The sequence below is a fragment of the Pristis pectinata genome, chromosome 39, assembly GCF_009764475.1.
Source record: "Pristis pectinata isolate sPriPec2 chromosome 39, sPriPec2.1.pri, whole genome shotgun sequence".
Lineage (NCBI taxonomy): Eukaryota > Metazoa > Chordata > Chondrichthyes > Rhinopristiformes > Pristidae > Pristis > Pristis pectinata.
In genome coordinates, this window is record NC_067442.1 from 4,362,712 (window position 1) to 4,387,996 (window position 25,285).

The window sequence follows — 25,285 nt, forward strand, 5'->3', positions numbered from 1 at the left end:
GCCCAACCTCCCGGGGCAGGCCATGGGGTAGGTGCGGGAGGGACCCTGGCTGGGCTCCGAGCCCGGGTACGGGTTGGGGGAGACCTCCCCATCCCCCTCCCTCTCCCCCTCCGCCCTGTGAGAGGAGACGGCCCCCCGGCGGTCGTAGGAGACGTACTCTGAGAAGCCCCTCCTGCAGGACGAGCGGTCGCCGTAGTAACCATCGGCAGGGTCCTGAGGCTAGAGAGAGAGAGAGAGATGGGGCGGTTAACAGTGGTCATCATTGAATTACAGGCCCTTCAGCTTAACTACCAACCATACAGTAGTATACAGTAACCGTTAGCAGGGTCCTGAGGCCAGAGAAAGAGACAGGGCATTTAGCAGGGCTGATCATGGCCCTTCATCTACCTCATGCCTACCCGAGCCAGTTGCATTTGGCCTGTATCCCTCTGAACCTTTCCCATCCGTGGACCTGTCCAAGTGTCTTTTAAACATTAAGGTACCTGCCTCACCCACTTCCTCTGGCAGCTCGTTCCACACACGGACCACCCTCTGGGTGGAAAAAGTTGCCCCTCAGGTTCCTGTTAAATCTCTCCCCCCTCTCACCATAAACCTGTGCCCTCTAGTTCTTGATTCCCCAACCCTGGGGGAGAAAGACTGTGCGCATTCACCCTATCGATGCCCCTCGTGGTTTCATACACCTCCATAAGGTCACCTCTTGGTCTCTGACGCTCCAAGGAATAAAGTCCCAACCCGCCCCTGTAACCCAGGCCCCCCGAGTCCTGGATCCTGAAATACAAACAGCTAATGTCGGAAACTCTCAGCAGGTCAGGCAGCATCTGTGGCGGGGAGAGAGAGAGGGGGGGGGGGGGACACCCAGACTACCTCTCGGATCAGAGACCTGAACTTTGCCCGGGAGGGGTGTCGCAGATCGATGGTGTGGTGTAGAAGGGGTTTGGCACGCTGGCCTTAATCAGTTTATATATAGAATGGCAGGTCCCCGGGAGTGGGTTACAGGCTCGGATCTGATCCAGGGGTTCGGGGGGTTTATATATAGAATAACAGGTCCCCGGGAGTGAGTTACAGGCTGGGATCTGATCCAGGGGTTCGGGGGGGTTTATATATAGAATAACAAGTCCCCAGGAGTGGGTTACAGGCTGCGGTCTGATCCAGGGGTTCGGGGGGGTTTATATATAGAATAACAGGTCCCCGGGAGTGGGTTACAGGCTGGGATCTGATCCAGGGGTTCGGGGGGTTTATATATAGAATAACAGGTCCCCGGGAGTGGGTTACAGGCTGGGATTTAATCCAGGGATTCGGGGGGTTTATATATAGAATAACAGGTCCCTGGGAGTGGGTTACAGGCTGGGATCTAATCCAGGGGTTTGGGGGGTCTACATATAGAATAACAGATCCCTGGGAGTGGGTGACAGGCTGGGATCTAACTGATGTAAGGTTTGGTGGCAAATCGACATTGTGCTGAGTGTTGTGGCTCGTCGTCCGAGGGGAATCTCTCCCGCACCCACCGGGCCTTACCGCAGTCGACAGAGTGCCGGTCCTCGTCAAGGTGAGAGGGGACCTGAGGGGCAACTTTTTCACCCAGAGGGTGGTGGGTGTATATAAACCTATTCAATCTTTCACCTTAAACCTGTTTTAGACTCCCCTACCCCAGGGGGGAAAAGACTGACCGTCCACCTTATCTACGCCCCTCGTGGTTTTATAAACCTCCATAAGGTCACCCCCTCCAGCCTCCCTTCGCTCCAGGGAAAACAGTCCCGGCCTGTCCAGCCTCTCCTTATAACTCGAGCCCTCCAGTCCCGGGAACGTCCCCGTGAACCTTTCCTGCCCCCTCTCCAGCTCAGTGACGTCCTTCCCATAGCTGGGCGACCGGAACCATCCAGTGAGACCCAACCTGTGACCTTATCAGGAGGATTTCACAAGATCAACAGGGCTGGTTCTGTGTTGAGAAATTCCAGGGGTTTATTCTTCCCCTCGAAGGGGTGCTGGCGTTGGAAGGGGAGAGGTCCCTGTACAGTCACGGAAAGGAGAGAATCCCTCTTGGGATCTTCCTGAACCCTAACATCCTACTGGTCTTCATCCCTGTAGAGAAGATCGCTGCGTTCTGTGAGCGAGGTGACTCGCTTTGGCTTGCCTGGGTCGACAGAACAACAGTTTTGCAAATTCATTCACTGGCTCTCACCCTCCGCACTCCCAATGGGACCCCACCCCTTCCCGTTCAATCATCCGCACTCCCAATAGGATCCCATGCGGTCGCTCCCACCGCCCCCACTCCCACCGGACACCGGCACCTACCAGGGGGTCCAGTATCCCTTCCTCTTGCCTCGTCCCAATCTGGTCGCCTTGGGCAACCTTGACCCTGACATCGTTCTTGGACGATCCGACGCCCTTCGGGGCTAGAGACGGGGGGGGGGGGGGGGGAACGCAAGCAGGCGTTGGTTACCAAGCCAAACTCTTCCCTCCCCATCCCCCCCCCCCCCGACGTCCCGGAGCGCGTGACCGTCCTGGGACAGCTCCCCCGCGAAGCCGCCCTGTCCTCCGAACTTACCTCCGCCTTGCCTCCTCCGACTGCAGATGGAGCCCAGGGTCACCAGGAAGGTGACGAGGAGGACCGCCAGGCCTCCCGTTGCCCCGGCGACCACCCCCAAACGCAGGCCCTCTGCGGGGGAAGAACAGACAGGCGTTGAGCCCCCTCGAGGATCGGGAGCAACATCTCCTCACCGCTGACCCTCCGCACAGGCGCACAAGGCTGTGTGCTTCGCACCCCCGCCGTGCTTTTCTCGTTTCTTTTTAATACAAACATTTATTAGCTAAAAACACTACAAAAGGACGACAAATGTCAAACTACTACAACTAATACAGAAAACCATAGAACAGTACAGCACAATACAGGCCCTTCGGCCCACAATGTTGTGCCGACCTTTAAACCTCACCTGAGACTATCTAACCCCTTCCTCCCACAGATCCCTCTATTTTAAATTCCTCCATATGCTTATCTAGCAATCTCTTGAATCTGACCAATGTACCTGCCTCCACCACCGCCCCAGGCAGCGCATTCCATGCCCCAACCACTCTCTGGGTGAAAAACCTCCCTCTGATATCTCCCTTGAACTTCCCACCCATTACCTTAAAGCCATGCCCTCTTGTATAGAGCATTGGTGCCCTGGGAAAGAGGCGCTGGCTGTCTACTCTATCTATTCCTCTTAATATTTTGTGCACCTCTATCATGTCTCCTCTCATTCTCCTTCTCTCCAAAGAGTAAAGCCCTAGCTCCCTTAGTCTCTCCTCATAATGCATCCTCTCTAAACCAGGCAGCATCCTGGTAAATCTCCTCTGCACCCTTTCCAAAGCATCCATATCCTTCCTATAATGAGGCGACCAGAAGTGGACACAGTACTCCAAGTGTGGCCTAACCAGAGTTTTGTAGAGCTGCATCATTACCTTGCGGCTCTTAAACTCGATCCCTCGACTTATGAAAGTTAACACCCCATCAGCTTAAAAGAGAAACTAAAAAAAAGAGAAACAGCACCTACATAACTACAGCAAAATAACGTGAGCTAAACATCCGCTAAACGCACACGCAACACTTCAGAGAAAAATCGCATTCTCACCGTCCACGACCCGCTCGATCCCCTGAGGGGCCCACCGAGTGCGGAACTCAACCAGGGTGCCCGCAGAGACCGCGCGCTCCCTCTCCGAGCACGCCTGGGCAAGGCACGAGCCCGGAAGACAGGCAGGAGGGCGGACCGACCGGAACCCTCGGCCGCCCGCCGCTGGGCCCAGGCGAAGATCCCCAGTAGGAGAATCCACCTGCCGCCGCACCGGGTGACCGTAGATGCGCAGCGTCGGGCTGAAGTGCAGCCAGAACTTGAGCGGCAGCCCCCTTCGAATACGCGAAGAGGGGCTGCAACCTCGCGCGCTCCGCGTACACGCAGTACACAGTCTCCTCCCGGCCGTGGGGGTGACAGGGGTCTACATCAATGGTGCTGAGGTCGAAAGGGTTGAGAGCTTCAAGTTCCTGGGAGTGAACATCACCAACAGCCTGTCCTGGTCCAACCACGTAGACGCCACGGCCAAGAAAGCTCACCAGCGCCTCTACTTCCTCAGGAGGCTAAAGAAATTTGGTTTGTCCCCTTTAACTCTCACCAACTTTTACTGATGCACCATAGAAAGCATCCTATGTGGATGTACCATGGCTTGGTACAGCAACTGCTCTGCCCAGGACAGCAAGAAACCGCAGAGAGTTGTGGACACAGCCCAGCCCGTCACGGACACCAGCCTCCATTGTCTTGGTGTAGCAGCCGGCATAATCAAAGACCCCACCCACCTGGGTCATTCTCTCTTCTCTACTCTTCCATCAGGTAAAAGATACAGGAGCCTGAGGGCGCGTACCACCAGGCTCAAGGACAGCTTCTATCCAACTGTGATAAGACTATTGAACGGTTCCCTTATACAATGAGTTGGACTCTGACCTCACGATCTACCTTGTTGTGACCTTGCACCTTATTGCACTGCACTTTCTCTGTAGCTGTGACACTTTACTCTGTACTGTTATTGTTTTTACCTGTACTACCTCCATGCACTCTGTACTAACCCGATGTAACTGCACTGTGTAATGAACTGACCTGTACGATCGGTTTGCAAGACAAGTTTTTCACTGGACCTCGGTACAAGTGACAATAATAAACCAATACCAAATTTGCTGACAACGCCACTGTTGTTGGGCAAGTCGTGGGCGGCGATGAGTCAGCGTACAGGAGCAAGCGAGGACAACTAGTTGAGTACAGGTATGTAGTCCCCTGAAAGTGGAGTCCTAGGTAGACAGGGTGGTGACGAAGGTGTTTGGCGCGCTAGCCTTCATCGGATGGGGCACTGAGTTTAAAAGTCGGGGGGTGGGGGCTGGTCATGGTGCGGTTGTACAGGACGCTGGTGAGGCCGGACTTGGAGTATTGCATTCAGTTCTGGTCGCCCTGCTGTAGGGAAGATGCCTTTAAGCTGGAAAGTTCAAAGGAGATGTGCGGGGCAAGATTTTTTACACAGAGGGCGGTGGGTGCCTGGAATGTGCTGCCAGGGGTGGGGGTGGAGGCAGATACGATTGAGGGGTTTAAAAGGCTCGTAACCAGGCACATCGATGTGCAGGGGATGGAGGGAGATGGACACTGTGTAGACAGCTAGTTTAATCAAGATAAGATTTCTTTATTAGCCACATGTACGTCGAAATACACAGTGAAATGCATCTTTTTTGCGTAGAGTGTTCTGGGGGCAGCCCGCAAGTGTCGCCATGCTTCCGGCGCCAACATAGCACGCCCGCAACTTCCTAACCCGTACGTCTTTGGAATGTGGGAGGAAACCGGACGAAACCCACGCAGACACGGGGTGAACGTACAAACTCCTTACAGGCAGTGGCCGGAATTGAACCTGGCGTCGCTCTGAAATAACTTTGCAAAGTCGAGTGTAAGAGAAAGGTGCGGGCGGGGAAGGTGGGGGGAACAGGTAAGGCTGTGGGGGAGAGAGCAGGGAGATATTAGAGAGCCGCAGAGTTATACAGCACAGAACTCGTTCCAAATTCTACCTGAGTCTGTCCCATTTGCCTGCGTTTGGCCCATATCCCTCTGAACCTTTCCGATCCACGGACCTACCCAAGTGTCTTTTGTTAACGTACCTGCCTCAACTACTTCCTCTGGCAGCTCGTTCCATACAGTTTGATGGTTGCCCCTCAGGTTCCTATTAAATCTCTCCCCTCTCACCTTAAACCTGTGCCCTCTAGTTCTTGATTTCTCCAACCCTGGGAAACAGACAGTGTGAATTCACACTATCGATGCCCCTCGTGGTTTTATACACCTCTATAAGATCACCCCTCAGTCTCCCAAGGAATAAAGTCCCAGCTTGCTCGGCCTTTCCCTACAACTCAGTCCCTGGAGTTCTGGTAACAGCCTCGTAAATCTCTCTCTGCCCTCTTTCCAGTTTAATGACGTCGAATGTAGGACAGTACAGCATAGGAACAGGCCCTTAATTAAACTAATTAAGCTAGTAATTAAACACCTAACTAAACTAATCCCTTCTGCCGCCACAGTGCCCACATCCCTCCATCCCCTGCACATCCATCTGCCTACCTAACAGCCTCTTATACCCCTCTATCGTATCTGCCTCCACCCCCACCCCTGGCAGCACATTCCAGGCACCCACCGCTCTCTGTGTAAAAAAAACTTGCCCCGCACATCTCCTTCGAACTTTCCCCCTCTAACCTTAAATGTGTTAGACATTTCGACACTGGGGGATAAAGATCCCGGCTGTCTACTCTATCTGTGCCTCTCATAATCTTATAAATCTCTATCAGGTCTCCCCTCAGCCTCCGCCGCTCCAGAGAAAACAGCCCAAGTCTGTCCGACCTCTCCTTATAGCTCATGCTCTCTAATCCAGGCAGCGTCCTGGTGAGCCTCTCCGAAGCCCCCACATGTAATGGAGGAGACCAGAACTGAATGCAATACCCCAGGTGTGGCCTAACCAGAGTTTTATAAAGCTGCAACGTAACTTCCTGGCTGTTGAACCCGATGTCTCGACCGACGAAGGCAAGCGTGCCAGATGCCTTCACCGCCCTGTCGACCTGTGCGGCCACTTTCAGGGAGCTGTGGACTGGGAGCCCAAGATTCAAGTATAATTTCTGTTCGGTGTGTTGTCTGCCTGCGAGCGAGTGTCCATCGCACCTGAACCTTGGCGGACTTGTGCGCAGGACGATAAACTCGACTAGACTCGTATCCCGATGGATCTCTTACCCCGCTCACGGAGGGCGATACTGGACGTCCGTGATCCGAAGCGGTTGTGCGCGGAGCAGTTGTACAGGACGTTGTAGTCGGACGGGGCGGAGCGATCGACAGAGAGGGTGGAGGTGGTGCCCTGCCTGGTGGTCACTGTGTCCGCGCGGAAACGGCCCAGGGCGCCCGATTCCAGGACGTTCTCTCGCCACGACCACGCCTCGCGGAGGTTGGGGAGGGGGGGGAGGTGGAGGGGAAGGAGTTATTGGGTTGGCCAATCAGAGCACTAGCACCGTCACGACGCCTGTCCCAGTCCCAACACCGTCACGACGCCTGTCCCAGTCCCAATCCCAACACCGTCACGATGCCAGTCCCAGCCCCAACACCGTCACGATGCCTGTCCCAATCCCAACACCGTCAGGATGCCTGTCCCAGCCCCAATCCCAACACCGTCACGATGCCTGTCCCAGTCCCAATCCCAACACCGTCACGATGCCTGTCCCAGTCCCAGTCCCAACACCGTCACGATGCCCGTCCCAGTCCCAATCCTAACACCGTCACGACGCCTGTCCCAGTCCCAATCCCAGTCCCAACACCGTCACGACGCCTGTCCCAGCCCCAACACCGTCACGACGCCTGTCCCAGCCCCAACACCGTCACGACGCCTGTCCCAGCCCCAACACCGTCACGACGCCTGTCCCAGCCCCAACACCGTCACGACGCCTGTCCCAGCCCCAACACCGTCACGACGCCTGTCCCAGCCCCAACACCGTCACGACGCCTGTCCCAGTCCCAGTCCCAATCCTAACACCGTCACGACGCCTGTCCCAGTCCCAACACCGTCACGACGCCTGTCCCAGCCCCAATCCCAGTCCCAACACCGTCACGACGCCTGTCCCAGCCCCAACACCGTCACGACGCCTGTCCCAGCCCCAACACCGTCACGACGCCTGTCCCAGCCCCAACACCGTCACGACGCCTGTCCCAGCCCCAACACCGTCACGACGCCTGTCCCAGCCCCAACACCGTCACGACGCCTGTCCCAGCCCCAACACCGTCACGACGCCTGTCCCAGCCCCAACACCGTCACGACGCCTGTCCCAGCCCCAATCCCAGTCCCAACACCGTCACGATGCCTGTCCCAGCCCCAACACCGTCACGATGCCTGTCCCAGCCCCAACACCGTCACGATGCCTGTCCCAGCCCCAACACCGTCACGATGCCTGTCCCAGCCCCAACACCGTCACGATGCCTGTCCCAATCCCAACACCGTCAGGATGCCCGTCCCAGCCCCAATCCCAACACCGTCACGACGCCCGTCCCAGTCCCAATCCCAACACCGTCACGACGCCCGTCCCAGTCCCAATCCCAGTCCCAACACCGTCACGACGCCTGTCCCAGCCCCAACACCGTCACGGCGCCTGTCCCAGCCCCAACACCGTCACGACGCCTGTCCCAGCCCCAACACCGTCACGACGCCTGTCCCAGCCCCAACACCGTCACGACGCCTGTCCCAGCCCCAACACCGTCACGACGCCTGTCCCAGCCCCAACACCGTCACGACGCCTGTCCCAGCCCCAACACCGTCACGACGCCTGTCCCAGCCCCAACACCGTCACGACGCCTGTCCCAGCCCCAACACCGTCACGACGCCTGTCCCAGCCCCAACACCGTCACGACGCCTGTCCCAGCCCCAACACCGTCACGACGCCTGTCCCAGCCCCAACACCGTCACGACGCCTGTCCCAGCCCCAACACCGTCACGACGCCTGTCCCAGCCCCAACACCGTCACGACGCCTGTCCCAGTCCCAGCCCCAACACCGTCACGACGCCTGTCCCAGTCCCAGCCCCAACACCGTCACGACGCCTGTCCCAGTCCCAGCCCCAACACCGTCACGACGCCTGTCCCTGTCCCAGCCCCAACACCGTCACGACGCCTGTCCCTGTCCCAGCCCCAACACCGTCACGACGCCTGTCCCTGTCCCAGTCCCAACACCGTCACGACGCCTGTCCCTGTCCCAGTCCCAACACCGTCACGACGCCTGTCCCAGCCCCAACACCGTCACGACGCCTGTCCCAGCCCCAACACCGTCACGACGCCTGTCCCAGCCCCAACACCGTCACGACGCCTGTCCCAGCCCCAACACCGTCACGACGCCAGTCCCAGCCCCAACACCGTCACGACGCCTGTCCCAGCCCCAACACCGTCACGACGCCTGTCCCAGCCCCAACACCGTCACGACGCCTGTCCCAGCCCCAATCCCAACACCGTCACGACGCCTGTCCCAGTCCCAGTCCCAATCCTAACACCGTCACGACGCCTGTCCCAGTCCCAACACCGTCACGACGCCTGTCCCAGCCCCAACACCGTCACGACGCCTGTCCCAGCCCCAATCCCAACACCGTCACGACGCCTGTCCCAGTCCCAATCCCAACACCGTCACGACGCCTGCCCCAGCCCCAACACCGTCACGACGCCTGTCCCAGCCCCAACACCGTCACGACGCCTGTCCCAGTCCCAGCCCCAACACCGTCACGACGCCTGTCCCAGTCCCAGCCCCAACACCGTCACGACGCCTGTCCCAGTCCCAGCCCCAACACCGTCACGACGCCTGTCCCAGTCCCAGCCCCAACACCGTCACGACGCCTGTCCCAGTCCCAGCCCCAACACCGTCACGACGCCTGTCCCAGCCCCAGCCCCAACACCGTCACGACGCCTGTCCCAGTCCCAGCCCCAACACCGTCACGACGCCTGTCCCAGTCCCAACACCGTCACGACGCCTGTCCCAGCCCCAACACCGTCACGACGCCTGTCCCAGTCCCAGCCCCAACACCGTCACGACGCCTGTCCCAGTCCCAGCCCCAACACCGTCACGACGCCTGTCCCAGTCCCAATCCCAACACCGTCACGACGCCTGTCCCAGTCCCAATTCCAGCCCCAACACCGTCACGACGCCTGTCCCAGCCCCAACACCGTCACGACGCCTGTCCCAGCCCCAACACCGTCACGACGCCTGTCCCAGTCATAAATCCCAACACCATCACAGTGCCTGTCCCAGTCCCAACACCGTCACACCTTCCCTGACACACCCACACCAACCCATACCCCGACCCACACTTCTATTCCCCTCCCCTTCCTCTCTGCCCCAGCCCACACTCCGAGGGAACTCACCACCCTGTCCGGCGACGGATGGCTCCCAATGAAGCAGTGTATCTGTGCCTGTTCTCCGGGAACACCCCACTGTTCCACCTCCGTCTGTATGATGGGAGGTCCTGTGGGGAGATGGGAGGGTGGGTGTGTGTCGGGCCCAGTGGTCAGAGCACAGTGTCTCGTTGTGTGTGGCAGCAATCTCTCTCTCTCTCTCTCTCTCCTTCCCTCTCTCTCTCCTTCCCCCCCTCTCTCTCTCTCTCACTCACACACTCTCTCTGACATTCTCTCTATTTCTCTCTCCTCTCTCACACTCACACTCTCTGACAGTCTCTCTCTCTATCTCTCACTATCTCTATATCTCTCTCTCTCACTCTGACACACAATCTCTCAGACTCTCTCTCAGACACTCTAAGACACACACTATTTTCAGACACTCTCTCTCAGACATACTCTCTCTTTCTCTGTCTCATACACACTCTTTCTCAGACACTAACACACTCAGACACACTATCCCTCTCTCCCTCACACTCAAACACACACTCACTCCCTCTCTCTCCCCCTCTCTCTCTCCCCCCACCCGCCAGTCCCCACCCCTCCGTCTCCCCCCCACTCACCGTTAACAGTCAGCCTGACCTCGGTCTCCCCCGTCCCGATCCCCGGCACGGCCGCCCTGCAGACGTAGATCCCCGAATCCTCCTGAGTGACTGCCCTGAGCCTCAGTGTCTCACTGTTACCGAGCACCTAGTGTGTGGGGAGAGAGGGAGCGGAGGGGAGGGGTTGGGCGGGTGTGGGGCGGGTGGGGTTGAACAATTAGCTCCGTGGTCACCTCCCCTTCTACATCCTCCCCTCCCACCCCCCGACACCCTGACCTCTCAACCCCCACCTCACTCCCATCTCCAATTCCCCGACCCTCAGAGAGGGAGGCGCTTGGTGTCGATGGTCACTGTGGACTCTGTACCCTTCCCAAAGGATAATGTGTGGGGGGGTCAACAAGTAGATCAAAGTCGAGATGCTGGGAATAGAATTATAGAGTCACGCAGCACGGAAACAGGCCCTTCGGCCCAACTGGTCCCTGCCGACCAAGATTCCCATCCAAGCCGGTCCCACGCCCGCGTTTGGCCCGTATCCCTCTGAACCTTTCCCTTCCGTGGACCCGTCCGAGTGTCTTTTGTTAATGTCCCTGCCTCACCCACTTCCTCTGGCGGCTCGTTCCACATACGGACCACCCTCTGGGTGAAGAAGTTGCCCCCTCATGTTCCTATTAAATCTCTTTCCCCTCTCACCTTAAACCTGTGCCCTCTGGTTCTTGGTTCCCCAACCCTGGGGGGAAAGACTGTGGGCATTCACCCTATTGATGCCCCTCATGGTTTTATACACCTCTGTAAGGTCACCCCTATGCTCTAATGAATAAAGTCCCAACCTGCCCAAACTCTCTCCATAACTCAGTCCCTCGAGTCCCGGCAACGTCCTCGTAAATCTCCCTCTGGGCTCTTTCCAGCTTAACGGCATCTTTCCCACAGCAGGGCAACCAGAACTGAACACAATACTCCAAGTGCGGCCTCGCCGACGTCCTGTACAACTGCAACATCACCTGCCAACTCCTGTACTCGGTGCCCTGACCAATGAAGGCCAACGTGCCGAACGCCTTCTTCACCGCCCTGTCTACCTGCGACGCCACTCTCAGGGAACCGTGGACCTGTCCGAGTGTTGTAACCGATGGCGGGGGAGGGATGTGCCCGTGATGTACGGGGGCTGAGTCCATGACTCTCCACAGCTTCTTACGTTCCTGGGCGTTCGAATCGCTGTCCCAGACCGTGACGCAACCAGTCGGGACACTTCCAACGGGACATCTGTAGAAGTTTGTTGGAGTGTTCGGTGACAAGCCGAACCTCCTGAGAAAGTAAAGACACTGGCGCGCCTTCCTTGTGACCATGTCTACATGCTGGGCTCGGGACAGGTCGTCCGATACATTAATGCCTGGGATTTTGAAGCTGCTGACCCTCCCCACCACTGATCCCCCCAACGTAGACCGGTGCATGGCCTCGAGGATTTGAGCACCCATGCTTATTTCACGCGAGACTATCAGTCCGATGGGTCAATGGGCTCCCACTGCACTAGTCACCGAACACTCTAACAAACTTCTACAGACATCCCGTTGGAAGTGTCCTGACTGGTTGTGTCACGGTCTGGGACAGCGATTTGAACGCACAGGAACGTAAGTAGCTGCAGGGAGTTGTGGACTCAGCCCCAATACATCACGGGCACATCCCTCCCCACCGTCGGTGGTATCTACAGGAGGCGCTGCCTCAAGAAGGCAACGTCCGTCGTCAAAGATCCCCCCACCATCCGGGCTGCGCCGTCTTCTCGCAGCTCCCATCGGGCAGGAGGTACAGAAGCCTGAAGTCCCCACACCACCAGGTTCAGGAACAGTGACTTCCCTTCAACCATTCGGTTCTTGAACCGACCGGCACAACCCTAATCACTGCCTCAGTACAGCAACACTGGGACCGCTCTGCACTACAATGGACTTTGTGATTTTCGCTTTCTAAATGTGTTCTCTCTTGTAAAAACTGTGCAGATTTTATGTGTTTTTTGTGAATGTTGTGTCTCTGATGCTCTGTGCCTGCGATGCTGCTGCAAGTAAGTTTTTCATTGCACCCGTGCACACACGGACTTGTGTATCTGACCTTGACCTTGACGAACATCATTGTGGATACACCTACACCTCAAGGACTGCAGAGGTTCCAGAAGGCAGCTCACCACCACCTTCTCAAGGGCAACTAGAGACGGGCAACTAAATGCTGGCTCAGTCACGTTCCTTGAATGAATATTAAAAATACACAGTTGGGAAGTCGGGAGAACACACACCAGTCCTCACTGAGGGGTCAGTGGTGGAAAGGGTGAGCAGCTTCCAATTTCCTGGGCACCAACATCTCCGAGGATCTATCCTGGGCCCAACACACCAATGCAATCACGAAGAAGGCATGCCAGGGGCTCTACTTCGTTAGGAGTTTGAGGAGACTCGGGACGTCATGAAAGTCTCTTGCAAATTTCTACGGATGTACGACGGAGAGCGTTTTGACTGGTTGCATCGCCGCCCGGTACGGAGGCTCCGACGCGCAGGATCGCAAGAGGCCGCAGAGGGCTGTAGACTCAGCCCAGCTCCATCACGGGCACAACCCTCCCCGCCACCGAGGACATCTTCAAGAGGCGGTGCCTCAAGAAGGCGGCGTCCATCACTGAGGACCCTCACCACCCGGGACGTGCCCTCTTCTCGTTACTACCATCGGGGAGGAGGTACAGGAGCCTGAAGACCCACACTCAACGATTCAGGAACAGCTTCTTCCCCTCCGCCGTCAGATTTCTGAACGGTCCCCAGGGAGATCCTTCTAACCCCTCCCTCTCTACCCGGAGAGATCCCTCTCCCTACAGGGGAGCTCCCTCTAAGCTCTCCCCTTCTCACCTCTTCCTCAATCCCCGGGGAGATCCCTCCAACCCCTCCCTCTCTCCCCAGGGAGATCCCTCCAACCCCTCCTTCTCTCCTTGAGAAGGTTCTTCTAACCCTTCCCTCTCTCCCCGGGGAGATCCCTCTAACCCCTTCCTCTCTTCCTGGGGAGATCCTTCTCGTCACTTCTTTTTTTGAATTGAACTATTTACTTATTTTGTAATTTATGGTGATTTGACGTCTTTGCTGCCATAAAACAACAAATTTTGTTCAGTCTGCTCTCCTCTTCCTCGCGGGGAGACAGGTGGGACGTCCGCACGGATACTCTGACGGGAACGCGCGCGTACGCGGGGGTTCTCACCGTGTCTGAGCCCTGCCTGCTCCAGGTGAGGGCCAAGGGTGGATTCCCCAGCCAGCGGCAGACGAAGCTGGCGTCCTCTCCCGGGTCCACGGTCAGCGGAAGGGGCTCGGTCACCAGCTGAGGACCAACTGCGGGCAGATGGCGGAGGCTGGTGAGGGGACAGGCGCTAGGTAAAGTCAGCCGAGAGACTACCCCCCCTCCCCCCGACCGCAATCCCTCCTCTCTCACTCCCCAAACACCTCCCCAGATGGAGAGGATCAACTCCAACTCCACTCTGGGGAGCTCCCTCTAACCCCTCCCTCTCTCCCCAGGGAGCTCCCTCTAGCCCCTATCTCACTCCTGTATCTGGGGAGATCCCTCATGCCCCTCCCTCTCCCCAGGAGATACCTCTACCCCTCCCCCTCTCTCACTGAGAGATCCATCTAACCCCTCCATGGGGAGCTCCCTCTAACCCCTCCCCGTAATTGGGAAGATCCCTCTAATCACCCCCATCTCTCACCTGTATCTGGGGAGCTCGCTCCCACCCCTCCCTCTCTCCCTGGGGAGATCCCTCATGCCCCTCCCTCTCCTGTACCTGGGAAGCTCCCTCCGAGCTCTCCCCCACCACCCTAAGCTGACCTCCCACCCCCGACCTTTGAACCTTGGGCTACTTACAGTGGACATCCAATAGGACGCTGGCGTTGGTGCTCCCGACGGCGTTGGTCACTGCGCAGGACACGGGCTCCCCGAAAAATGACCGGTCCACCTCCGTCTGGTAATGCTGACCCCTGACCCCCGTCAGCGCCGTCTGACCTTTGGCCCACCTGGTACGAGAGAAGCTCGGCGTCAGGGCGGTGACCTCTGACACTGGCCTTTGACCTCAGGAGACGGTGACCCCATTCTCCGTGTCACCCCTGACCCCTGGGGAGATCTATCTGACCCCTCCCCAGGAGATCCCTCTAACCCCTCCCTCCTACAGGGGAGATCCCTCTAACCCCTCTCTCTCTCCTGGGGAGCTCCCTCTAACCCTCTCTCCCTGAGGAGATCCCTCTAACCTCTCCCCCTCCCTAGGCAGCTCCCTTTAACCCCTCCCTCTCTCCCTGGGGAGATCCCTCTAACTCTCCCTGAGGAGATCCCTCTAACCTCTCCCCCTCTCCCTAGGCAGCTCCCTTTAACCCCTCCCTCTCTCCTGGGGAGCTCCCTCCTACCTTTTGCCTCCCTGGGGAGCTCCCTCCAGCCTTTCCCATCCCTGGGGAGCTCCCTCTCACCCCACCCTCTCTTCCCCCCCCCCCCCCAACCCGTCCCACTCTCCCCACCCACTTCCCTCCCATTCCCAATCCGGGTGGGGTGCCTTCCACAGTCGAATAGGCCCAGCTGGGGTTTCGGAAGATGCGGGGGGGAGGTTCGGATGGGGGGTATCACCTACCTGTAGGTGACTTGACCAGGGTTGGCCTTCACGAGGCAGCTGAAAGTGACCTTCGACCTCTCAAGGGCAGGGTCCGGCTGGGCGGAGAGGGAGACCTCGGGAGCATCTGTGTATCCAAGGGAAACAGTTGGAGTTTAACTGGGATAAGCGCGAGGCGTCGCCTTACGGGAAGACAAGCGAGGGCAGGACTTTCACCGTGAACGGTCTGTGCAGGGCAGAGGCGCAGAGAGACAGTGAGAATCCTTTCTCCCCAGGGTCGAAATGTCTAACACCAGAGGGCCTGCACTGAAGGTGAGAGGGGGGGAAAGTTCAGAGGAGATGTGCGGGGCAGGTTTTTTTACACGGAGCGCGGTGGGTGCCTGGAATGTGCTGCCAGGGGAGGCAGATACGATAGGGGGGTTGAAGAGGCTCTTAGACAGGCACATGGAGGGATGTGGATCATGTGCAGGCAGAAGGGATTTAGTAAGGTAAGGTAAGATCTCTTTATTAGTCACACGTACATCGAAACACGCAGTGAAGTGCATCTTTTGCGTAGAGTGTTCTGGGGGGCAGCCCGCAAGCGTCGCCACGCTCCCGGTGCCAACATAGCACGCCCGCAACTTCCTAACCCGTACGTCTTTGGAATGTGGGAGGAAACCGGAGCACCCGGAGGAAACCCGCGCAGACCCACGGGGAGAAGGTACAAACTCCTTACAGGCAGCGGCGGGAATTGAACCTGGGTCTCTGGCGCTGTGATAGCGTCACGCCAACCGCTACACTACCGCGCCTGTTCGATGTTTGATGTAGTTAGCCGCTGCCTTTCAGCTTCAGAGGTTGGGGTTCGATCCCCGACATTTTTAATATATATCTCCATTCATTCAAGGGACGTGGTCTTCCCAACCTCTAGTTGCCCGTCTCTAGTTGCCCTTTGAGAAGGTAGTGGTGAGCGGCCCTCTTTGAACCGCTGCAGACCTCGAGGTGCTGGTGTCCCCAACAGTCGGTGACGTGGATGAGGTCTGATCTGCAGGTCGGCAGACGAAGCTAGGGATCGGCGGGCAGCGGAGAAAGATGCAGAGGGACGGATCCGCTCTGACGATGGGGGGGGAGCAGTAGCAGGTGGGGTTTAATCCGGACGAGGGTGAGGTAGTCAAAATTCCACCTCTTCCCCTCCTTCTCCCCTCCCCATCGGGCAGAAGATACAAAAGTCGGAAAGCACGTACCACCAGGCTCAAGGACAGCTTCTACCCCACTGCTGTAAGGTTGAATTGAATTGGAATTGGTTTATTATTGTCACTTGTACAGTGAAAAACTTGTCTTGCACACCATCCGTACAGATCAATTCATTACACAGTGCATTGAGGTAAAACAGTAACAGAATGCAGAATAAAGTGTCACGGTTACAGAGAAGGTGCAGTGCAGGCAGACAATAAGGTGCAAGGGCCACGACGAGGTAGATTGTGAGGTCAAGAGTCCATCTTATTGTTCAATAGTCTTGCAACAGAGGTGTCCTTGAGCCTGGTGGTACGTGCTTTCAGGCTTTTGTATCTTCTGCCCGATGGGAGGGGGGAGAAGAGAGAATGTCCGGGGTGGGTGGGGGTCTCTGATTATGCCGGCTGCTTTACCGATGCAGCGGGAAGTGTAGACGGAGTCCGCGAAGGGGAGGCTGGTGTCCGTGATGCGCTGGCTCCCTACCGCGATAAGATGGACTCTTGACCTCACGATCTACCTCGTCGTGGGCCCTTGCACCTTATTGTCTGCCTGCACTGCACTTTCTCTGTAACTGTGACACTTTATTCTGCATTCTGTTATTGTTTTACCCTGCACTACCTCGATGAATTAATCTATAGGGACGGTATGCAAGACAAGTTTTTCAATGTACGTGTGACAACAATAAACCAATTTACCAAATTCTGGTGGGACCTATTGAGTAAATCGCAGCGTTGATGTACAGAAAGACCTTGGGGTGTGTGAGTCCACGGCTTCCTGGAAGTGTCGACACAGGTGGACAGGGCAATGAAGAAGGCGTTTGGCTCGCTGGCCTCCATAGGCCGAGGCATCGAGCTTAAGAGCTGGAACGTCATCTTGCAGTTGTACAAAACGTTGGTCAGACCGCAGTTGGGGTAGTGAGCGCGGTTCTGGTGACCACGCTACAGGAAGGGTGCGGAGCGACAGGGAGGATGCTGAAGCGATTCATAGAACATAGAACACTACAGCGCAGTACAGGCCCTTCGGCCCACTATGTTGTGCTGGCATTTTATCCTGCTCTATGGCCTATCTAACCCCTCCCTCCCACATAGCCCCCCATCTTTCTATCATTCATGTGTCTATCTAAGAGTCTCTTAAATGTCCCTAATGTATCTGCCCCCACAACCTCTGCCGGCAGTGCGTTCCACACACCCACCACTCTCTGTGTAAAAAAAACTTACCCCTGCCGTCCCCCTTATAGTGGTGGTGGCATCCGTTAGTCTCACGCGACCGTGGATCTGCGCATGGAGAGTCTTGCTTCAGTCGGTAGTGGTAGAGCAGCGTCTGTTGTGACTGTAGAGGCCTACACGGGGGTGACGGTCTCGGCTGCAGCGACCGCACATGAAGGCGCTGTCCTCCTGCGTTGCTTTGGTGCCGTTCTTCTGGCGAGTGCGCTTTTCTTCAGCAGCTACGCTCAGCTTCTCTTCTCCTCTGTGTAGTTCCAGCCTCCAGCGAGAGCGATCGCTTGCAATTTCTTCCCACCTCTTGACGTTCACGTGCAGTGACTTCATATCTCTCTTGCAGACATCTATGGAGCGAAGGTGGGGCCGTCCTTGCGCTCTCTTGCCGGAGGCCAACTCCCCGTACAGCAGGTCTTTCGGGATCCTCCTGCCTGGCAGGCGACGTACGTGGCCCAGCCAGCGGAGACGGCGTCGTTGAAGCAGGCTGAAGGGGCTGGGTATCTGAGCGCGGGTCAGGGCCTCGTCGTTGGTGACCCTGTCAGTCCACTTGATGTCCAGGATGCATCTCAGGCTACGAAGGTGGAAGGCATTGAGATGCCGCCCCTGTCTGGAGGCTGCCGTAAAGCCGCGTGCTGAGGACGCAGGCCCTGTAGGCTGCAACCTTGGTGGGTGTTGTCGACATCCCCCTTATACCTTCCTCCAATCACCTTAAAATTATGTCCCCTCGGGTTAGCCATTGTCGCCCTGGGAAAAAGTCTCTGACTGTCCACTCGATCTATGCCTCTTGTACACCTCTATCAAGTCGCCTCTCATCCTCCTGCTCTCCAAAGAGAAAATCCCTAGCTCGCTCAACCAGGCCGTGCTCTCCAATCCAGGCAGCATCCTGGTAAATCTCCTCTGCACCCTCCCTTCACCGGGATGTTGCCTGGAACGGAAGGCTGTGGTCGTCAGGAGAGGTGGGAGAGGCTGGGTTTATTCCCACTGGGACGTCGGAGGCTGAGGGGTGACCTTACGGAGGTTTATAAGATCTTGAGGGGAGGGAGTCACCCTGGAGGGTGGAGAGAGCGCAAAGGTTTACGAGGACGTTGCTGGGACTGGAGGGCCGGAGATCCAGAGAGAGGTTGGACAGGTTGGGACTTTATTCCTTGGAGCATAGGGGTGACTTTATAGAGGTGTGTAAAAACATAAAGGGAAGACAAGTCACAATCTTTTCCCCAGGCTCGAAACATCAAACACCAGAGGGCACGCCTTTAAGGTTAGAGGGGTCAGAAGTCCAAAGGTGACGTGAGGAGCAAGTTTTTTTACGCAGAGAGCGGTGGGTGCCTGGAGTGGGTTACCAGGGGTAGTGGTTAGCGTAACACTACTACAGCGCCAGCGACCCGGGTTCGATTCCGGCCGCTGTCTGTAAGGAGTTTGTACCTTCTCCCCGTGTCTGCGGGGGTTTCCTCCGGGTTCTCCGGTTTCCTCCCACGTTCCAAAAGACGTACGGGTTAGGACGTTGTGGGCGTGCTATGTCGGCGCCGGAAGATGGCGACACTTGCGGGCTGCCCCCAGAACACTCTATGCAAAAGATGCATTTCACCGTGTGTTTCGATGTACGTGTGACTAATAAAGATATCTTGGAGTTTTAAGAGGCTTTTAGATAGACACGTGAATATGAAGAGAATGGACGGATAGGGAAGATACACGGGGGAGGACATTTAGTATAAATCAGCATTAAGATGGGCCGAATGGCCTGTCCTGTGCTGTACTGTTCTATGTTCTAGGGGGCACAGGTTTAAGGTGAGAGGGGGATCCAAGGGGCAACTTCTTCAGCCAGAGGGTTGTCCGTGTGTGGAACGAGCTGCCAGAAGAAGTGGGTGAGGCAGGTACATTAACAACATTTAAAAGACTTTACAGGTCCATGGATGGGAAAGGTTTATATAGAACATCGAACAGTCCAGCGCAGGAACAGGCCCTTCGGCTCACCACGTCTGTGCTGAACACGATTCCAAATCCCTTCTGCCTGCACACAATTCATATCCCTCCATTCCCCGCATATCTAATGGCCTCGTAACCCCCTCTATCGTATTTGCCTCTACCTCCACCCCTGGCAGCACATTCCAGGCACCCACCGCTCTCCGTGTAAAAAAAAAACCTGCCCCACACATCTCCTTTGAATTTAGCCCCCCCTCACCTTCAATGCATGCCCTCTAGTGTAGCGCTTGTGACGCTATTACAGTGCCAGTGACCCTGGTTCAATTCCCGCCACTGTCTGTAAGGAGTTTGTACGTTCTCCCTGTGTGTCTGCGTGGGTTTCCTCCGGGTGCTCCGGTTTCCTCCCACATTCCAAAGACGTACAGGCTAGGAAGTTGTGGGCGCGCTATGTTGGCGCCGGAAGCGTGGTGACACTTGCGGGCTGCCCCCAGAACACTCGACGCAAAAGATGCATCTCACTGCGTGTTTCGATGTACGTGCGACTAATAAAGAAATCTTATCTTATTAGATATTTCGACCCTGGGGGAGAAAAGTACCGGCTGCCTACTCTATCCGTGCCTCTCATAATCTTATAAACTTCTATCAGGTCTCCCCTCAGGCTCTGCCGCTCCAGAGAAAACAACCCAAGTTTATCCGATCTCTCCTTATAGCTCATGCCCTCTAATCCAGGCAGCGTCCTGGCGAACCTCTCCTGCGCCCTCTCCAAAGCCCCCCCACACCCTTCCTGTAACGGAAGTGTTCGAGCAAAGCGCGTGTTAGGAGCGCGGAGGGAGGGCCGCTGTACCTACAGTGGACGTTGAGCGTTACGGAGGACTGTTTCCCAGAAGGATCGGCTGCGTTGCTGACCCGGCAGGTGAAGATGCAGCCGGAGTCGCTCCTCTCGGGAATGATGGAGAGCACGCTGGTGATGTTCTCCTGCTTCCCGTCCTCCATCAGCCGCTGCGGGGGGTGGGGGAGGCAGAGGGTCATCAGGCAGTCAGTCAGGGTTGCTGATGGACCCCACTCCTTCCCGTCCACTCCCTCTGTCCCCACTCCCAATGGGACCCCACCCTTTCCGTTCACTCCAAATGGGACCCCACCCCTTTCCGTTCACTCCCAATGGGACCCCACCACCTTTCCGTTCACTCCCAATGGGACCCCCACCACCTTTCCGTTCACTTCCAATGGGACCCCGCCCCTTCCCGTTTACTCCCACTGAAGATACATCACCTCGAACCTCCACACATTACACTTCACCTGCCCAACACACCAGCCCATTCAGATCCTGCTGGAATCTATCTATATCCTGAACATGCTTCCCGGCTCTGTCGAATGCCCAACGTTCCGTTAGGAGGGAGGGAGAGTGTTGGGGGACAGATGGAACGATGGGCATTAGAGGAACGGATGCCGAAACACAGGCTCCAACCAACGGGGCGGGTTACGTCTCACCTTGATGGAGAAGCTGGTATCCTGCAATTCACCATCGCGATACCAGCTCATCTGAGGGGTCGGCTTGGAACCAGTGCTACTGCAGGTGAGGTTGTGGAGTGTCCGGGCTCTCACGGTGACAATGGGAGCCCCCAGGATAACTGGGATGGAAGGAGGGACTGGAAGTCGATGGATGGAGAGAGAGAGGGACATTAGTACAGGTTATAGTCTCAGTGACCCTCACCCTGAATAAACAGTGACTCTGTACAGTTACACAGTGAGTGACCCTCCCCCTGAATAAACAGTGACTGTGTACAGTTACACAGTGAGTGACCCTCCCCCTGAATAAACAGTGACTGTGTACAGTTACACAGTGAGTGACCCTCCCCCTGAATAAACAGTGACTGTGTACAGTTAGACGGGGAGTGACTCACCAAGGATTTTAACCTGTGATCTCCTGGATCTGAGTGCGATCTGTGTTGCTTGACACTCGTAGACAGCATCATCCTCCAGCTGGGCGTTTTCGATGTGCAGGTTGTGTTCCCCAAGGCTGACATCGCCCTGGAGGTTGTAACGGGGCCAACCTATCCCGGGATGTGTGGGAACACAGTGTGAGGAGCGGGAATGGGAGTGAGGGCTTCCGAATGTGGGCTCCGACATGTCCAACCATCCCAGCCCTGGTCTGGTGTCCTGTGCCTGATCGGGGAACCAACCTGCGCACCTGGAGACCTGTTCCTCACCTGGAGATCCATCTCAGCTGGAGATCCCTCACCTGGAGATCATCTCCCTCACCCGGTGATCCCACTCAGCTGGAGATCATCTGCCTCACCTGGAGATCCCTCACCTGGAGACCCCTCTCACAAGGAGACCCCCTCACCATGAGACCATCTCTCTTACCCAGAGACCCCCCTCACCTGTAGACCCCGTCACCTGGAAATCCCTCACCTCTAGACCCCCTTACCTGTAGACCCTCCTCACCTGGAGATCCCTCATCTGGAGATCCCTCACCTGGAGATCCCTCACCTGCAGTTCCCTACTCACCTGGAGACCCCCCCTCCTCACCTGGAGATCCCTCATCTGGAGGTCCCTCACCTGGAGTTCTCCACTCACCTGCCCCTCACCCCTCGCCTGGCGCCCCGGAAGCGGGTCACTTACCCGGGAGGTCCCGTTGCCCACCGAGGGCCAGCCCGTCCTTGGTCCACTGGACCAGCCCCCGGTACCCGTGGACCCCACAGGCCAGGGTCACTGACTGTCCCATCACCACCACCTGGTCCGAGGGCTGCTGGAAGAAGTGCGCCGGCGCCCCTGGTGGATGGGATGTCACAGGTCACTGGGGGGCAACGGGGGGGGGGGCAACGTGATCAATGTGAAACCTCCCCATCCACTCCTATTCAATGCTCTCCTCCTCTCTTCTCCCCCTCCCCTCTACACCCTCCCCCTCTCTCCTCTCCCCTCTCCCCCTCTCCCCCCTCCTCCACTTTCTCCCCCCTCGTCCCCTCCACTCCCCCTCCCCTCCTCTCTCTCCCCTGCTCCCCCAATCCCTCCCCCAAACTCCCCCCTTCCTCTCCCCCTCTTCCCCCTCTCTCTCCCCACCCTCCCCCACTCTCTCTCCTCCCTCTCACCCTCTCTCCCCTCTCCCTCTCCCCTCTCTCCTCCCTTCTCCCCCCTCTCCCCTTCTCTTCCCACTCTCCTCCTCCCTCTCTCCCCCTCCCCACCGATCTCTCCTCTCTATCCCCCTCTCCCCTGCACTCCCACCCCCATGCCTCTCCCCCTCTCTCCCCAACCCCACTCTCTCCCCCCCAACTTTCCCTCTCTCCTCCTCTTCCCCCTTCTCTCCCTCCCTCTCCCCCACCTCTCTCTGCCCCCTCCCCGCCTCTCTCTCCCCATCTCTCTGCTCGACTAGGGACAAACCAGGTCGTATGTGTCTGCGTGTGTGCCTCTGTCTGCGTGTGTGCCTCTGTGTGTGTGTGTGTGTGCCTGTGTGTGTGTGTCTGATTGTGTGTGCGTCTGAGTATGTGTCTGAGTGTGTGTGTGTGTCTGAGTGTGTGTGTATGTCTGAGTGTGTGTGTGTGTGTGTCCGATTGTGTGTGTGTGTGTCCGATTGTGTGTGTGTGTCCGATTGTGTGTGTGTGTGTCTGATTGTGTGTGTGTGTGTGTGTGTCTGAGTGTGTGTGTGTGTGTGTGTGTGTGTGTATGTGTCTGAGTGTGTGTGTGTGTGTGTCCGATTGTGTGTGTGTGTGTCTGATTGTGTGTGTGTGTGTGTGTGTGTCGGGGGGGGGGGTGGTGGTGTGTGGTTAGATACGACAGACAGTTTTCCCCAGGGTAGGGGAGTTTAAAACTAGAGGGCACAGATTTAAGGTGAGCGGGAAAAGATTTAAAGGGGACCCGACGGGCAGGTTGCTCACACTCAGGGAGGTGGGTGTGTGGAACGAGCTGCCAGAGGCAGCGGTAGCAGCGGGTACAATGACCACACCCGGACAGGTCCGTGGATGGGAAAGGTTCAGAGGGATAGGGGCCCAACGGGACCGGCTTGGATGGGAATCCGGTTTCTTACCACTGAGCCAGGTGAGGTGAAATGTGCAGTTTTGAGGCGGACAGAACGTGGCTACAAGTCTGGGGATCTTGCTGTGCTGGTGTGTGGTTTTGATCTCTGACGGTATGTGGTCTGCCCAGCTCCCTGTGGAACTGAAGCCCGGAATTCTGCAGTCAATCTCCGCACCCACACCCCCAACCCCCCCCCGACACCCCAGTAATCGGGAACGGTCTGAGCACCTCGCCAAGGACCTGCTGTGTTGGTCTTTGCTCCGTTGGGGAGAGGGGCCGGATACGGTCGGGGGGTGTTTCGGGAAGAGGGACAGTGGGATGTGGGTGATCGTGGGGAGGTGGGGTTCCATTGGGAGGCGGGTGGGATGCGGGGAGAGGGCAGGGGAAATGCTGAGTATGTCCTCTGGGATCGTTTGGTCCCCCCCCCCGGGGGCAGCGATGCCCCCCACCCCTGCCCCCCCAGGAGGTCGGATGTTTGGGCAGGGAGGGAATTGTTTGGATGGGGTGGGGAAGTGTCCCAGAGACGAGGGTCTCCAGAGGGGCCAGTGATCGCTGGGAACGTCTTGGTGATGCGCTGAGGGGAGCGTGTGTGGGGACGGGGAGGGATTAACACGGGCCAAGGGGGGAGATGCGCGCTCCAGTGGGTACGGCGTGTAGGGATGCACAGTCCCGGTGGGTACGGCGTGTAGGGATGCACAGTCCCGGTGGGTACGGCGTGTAGGGATGCACAGTCCTGGTAGGTACGGCGTGTAGGGATGCACAGTCCCGGTGGGTATGGCGTGTAGGGATGCACAGTCCCGGTGGGTACGGTGTGTAGGGATGCACAGTCCCGGTGGGTACGCCGTGTAGGGATGCACAGTCCTGGTAGGTACGGTGTGTAGGGATGCACGGTCCTGGTGGGTACAGGGTGTAGGGATACACAGTCCCTCTCACGCTCTGTTCAGGTGGGATCGTGTGGAGAATCGATTCCAGGAACTGAGCACCGAATCTCAACGCCCCTCCCCACCTCCCTCCCCCTTCCCCTCCTCCTCCCTCCCCCTCCCCCCCGCCCTCCCCCTACCCTCCCCTCCCCCTCCCGCCCACCACCAACCCTCTCCTACCCTCCCCCCTCCTAACACCGCCCCCTCCCTCCCCAGTGAGGATTGGAGCCTGAGATCTCATCAAGAGAGGGAGGGGGTGGAGGGAAGGAGGGGGAGGGGAGGGGAGGGGAGTGGGAGGAGGGAAGGGGAGGGAGGGAGTGGCAGGAGGGGGAGGGAGGGAAAGGAGGGAGGGAGGGAATTGGGAAGACGGAAAGGGGAGACGAGGAGGAGGGAGAGGACTGGGGGCAGGGAGGCAGGAGGGAGGGAGGGGAGCAGACAGAGGGGAGATGGAGAGAGGGAGGGGAGAGGGGAGGATAGAGGGAGGGGGAGGGAGAGGGGAGGGGGCTAGAGAGAGGGAGGGAGGGTGAGGGGAGACAGGGAGGGGGATGGGAGAGGGAGAGGGAGGGAGGGGAGGGGAGACGGTGACAGCAGGGACCCGTCCGTACCTTGTCTGAGCCGACTGCTGAGGATGAGAAAGATGCAGGAACACAGAGCCACGGGGCAGGAAGACATCCTGGGGCAGGTAACCCCCCGCCCACCCCCGAGCTCACACCCGCAGCTCCCGCACACCTCCCCTCCCTGCCCGTCACTGCCACACCGAGACGCAGCTCTGAGACACTGGCTCCAGCTCCGACTGAGCTGGAGCACACAGAGAGAGGTTGAGAGAATGGGGGGCGGGGGGGGGGGAGGTGGGGGAGAGAGAGAGAGTGGGAAGAGAGAGAGAAAGAGGGAGAGGGGCCGAGGGGGGAGAGAGATCAAAG

The 25,285-nt window shown here is 57.7% G+C and overlaps 1 protein-coding gene across 1 annotated transcript; it reads right to left on the minus strand.

The window, feature by feature from the left end:
- Window positions 1–1,117: 1,117 nt before the first annotated feature.
- Window positions 1,118–25,037, minus strand: LOC127587174 (kin of IRRE-like protein 3). Its single transcript, XM_052045367.1, has 13 exons — window positions 24,971–25,037; window positions 22,057–22,206; window positions 21,336–21,485; window positions 20,923–21,080; window positions 20,283–20,433; window positions 15,113–15,218; window positions 14,362–14,510; window positions 13,708–13,835; window positions 10,516–10,642; window positions 9,923–10,023; window positions 6,771–6,969; window positions 3,661–3,969; window positions 1,118–2,710 (listed from the first exon to the last, which is right to left on the minus strand). Exons 1-13 carry the CDS (start codon window positions 25,035–25,037, stop codon window positions 2,394–2,396), a joined length of 2,112 nt encoding a protein of 703 aa, XP_051901327.1. The 3' UTR covers window positions 1,118–2,393.
- Between the last annotated feature and the right edge of the window lie 248 nt (window positions 25,038–25,285).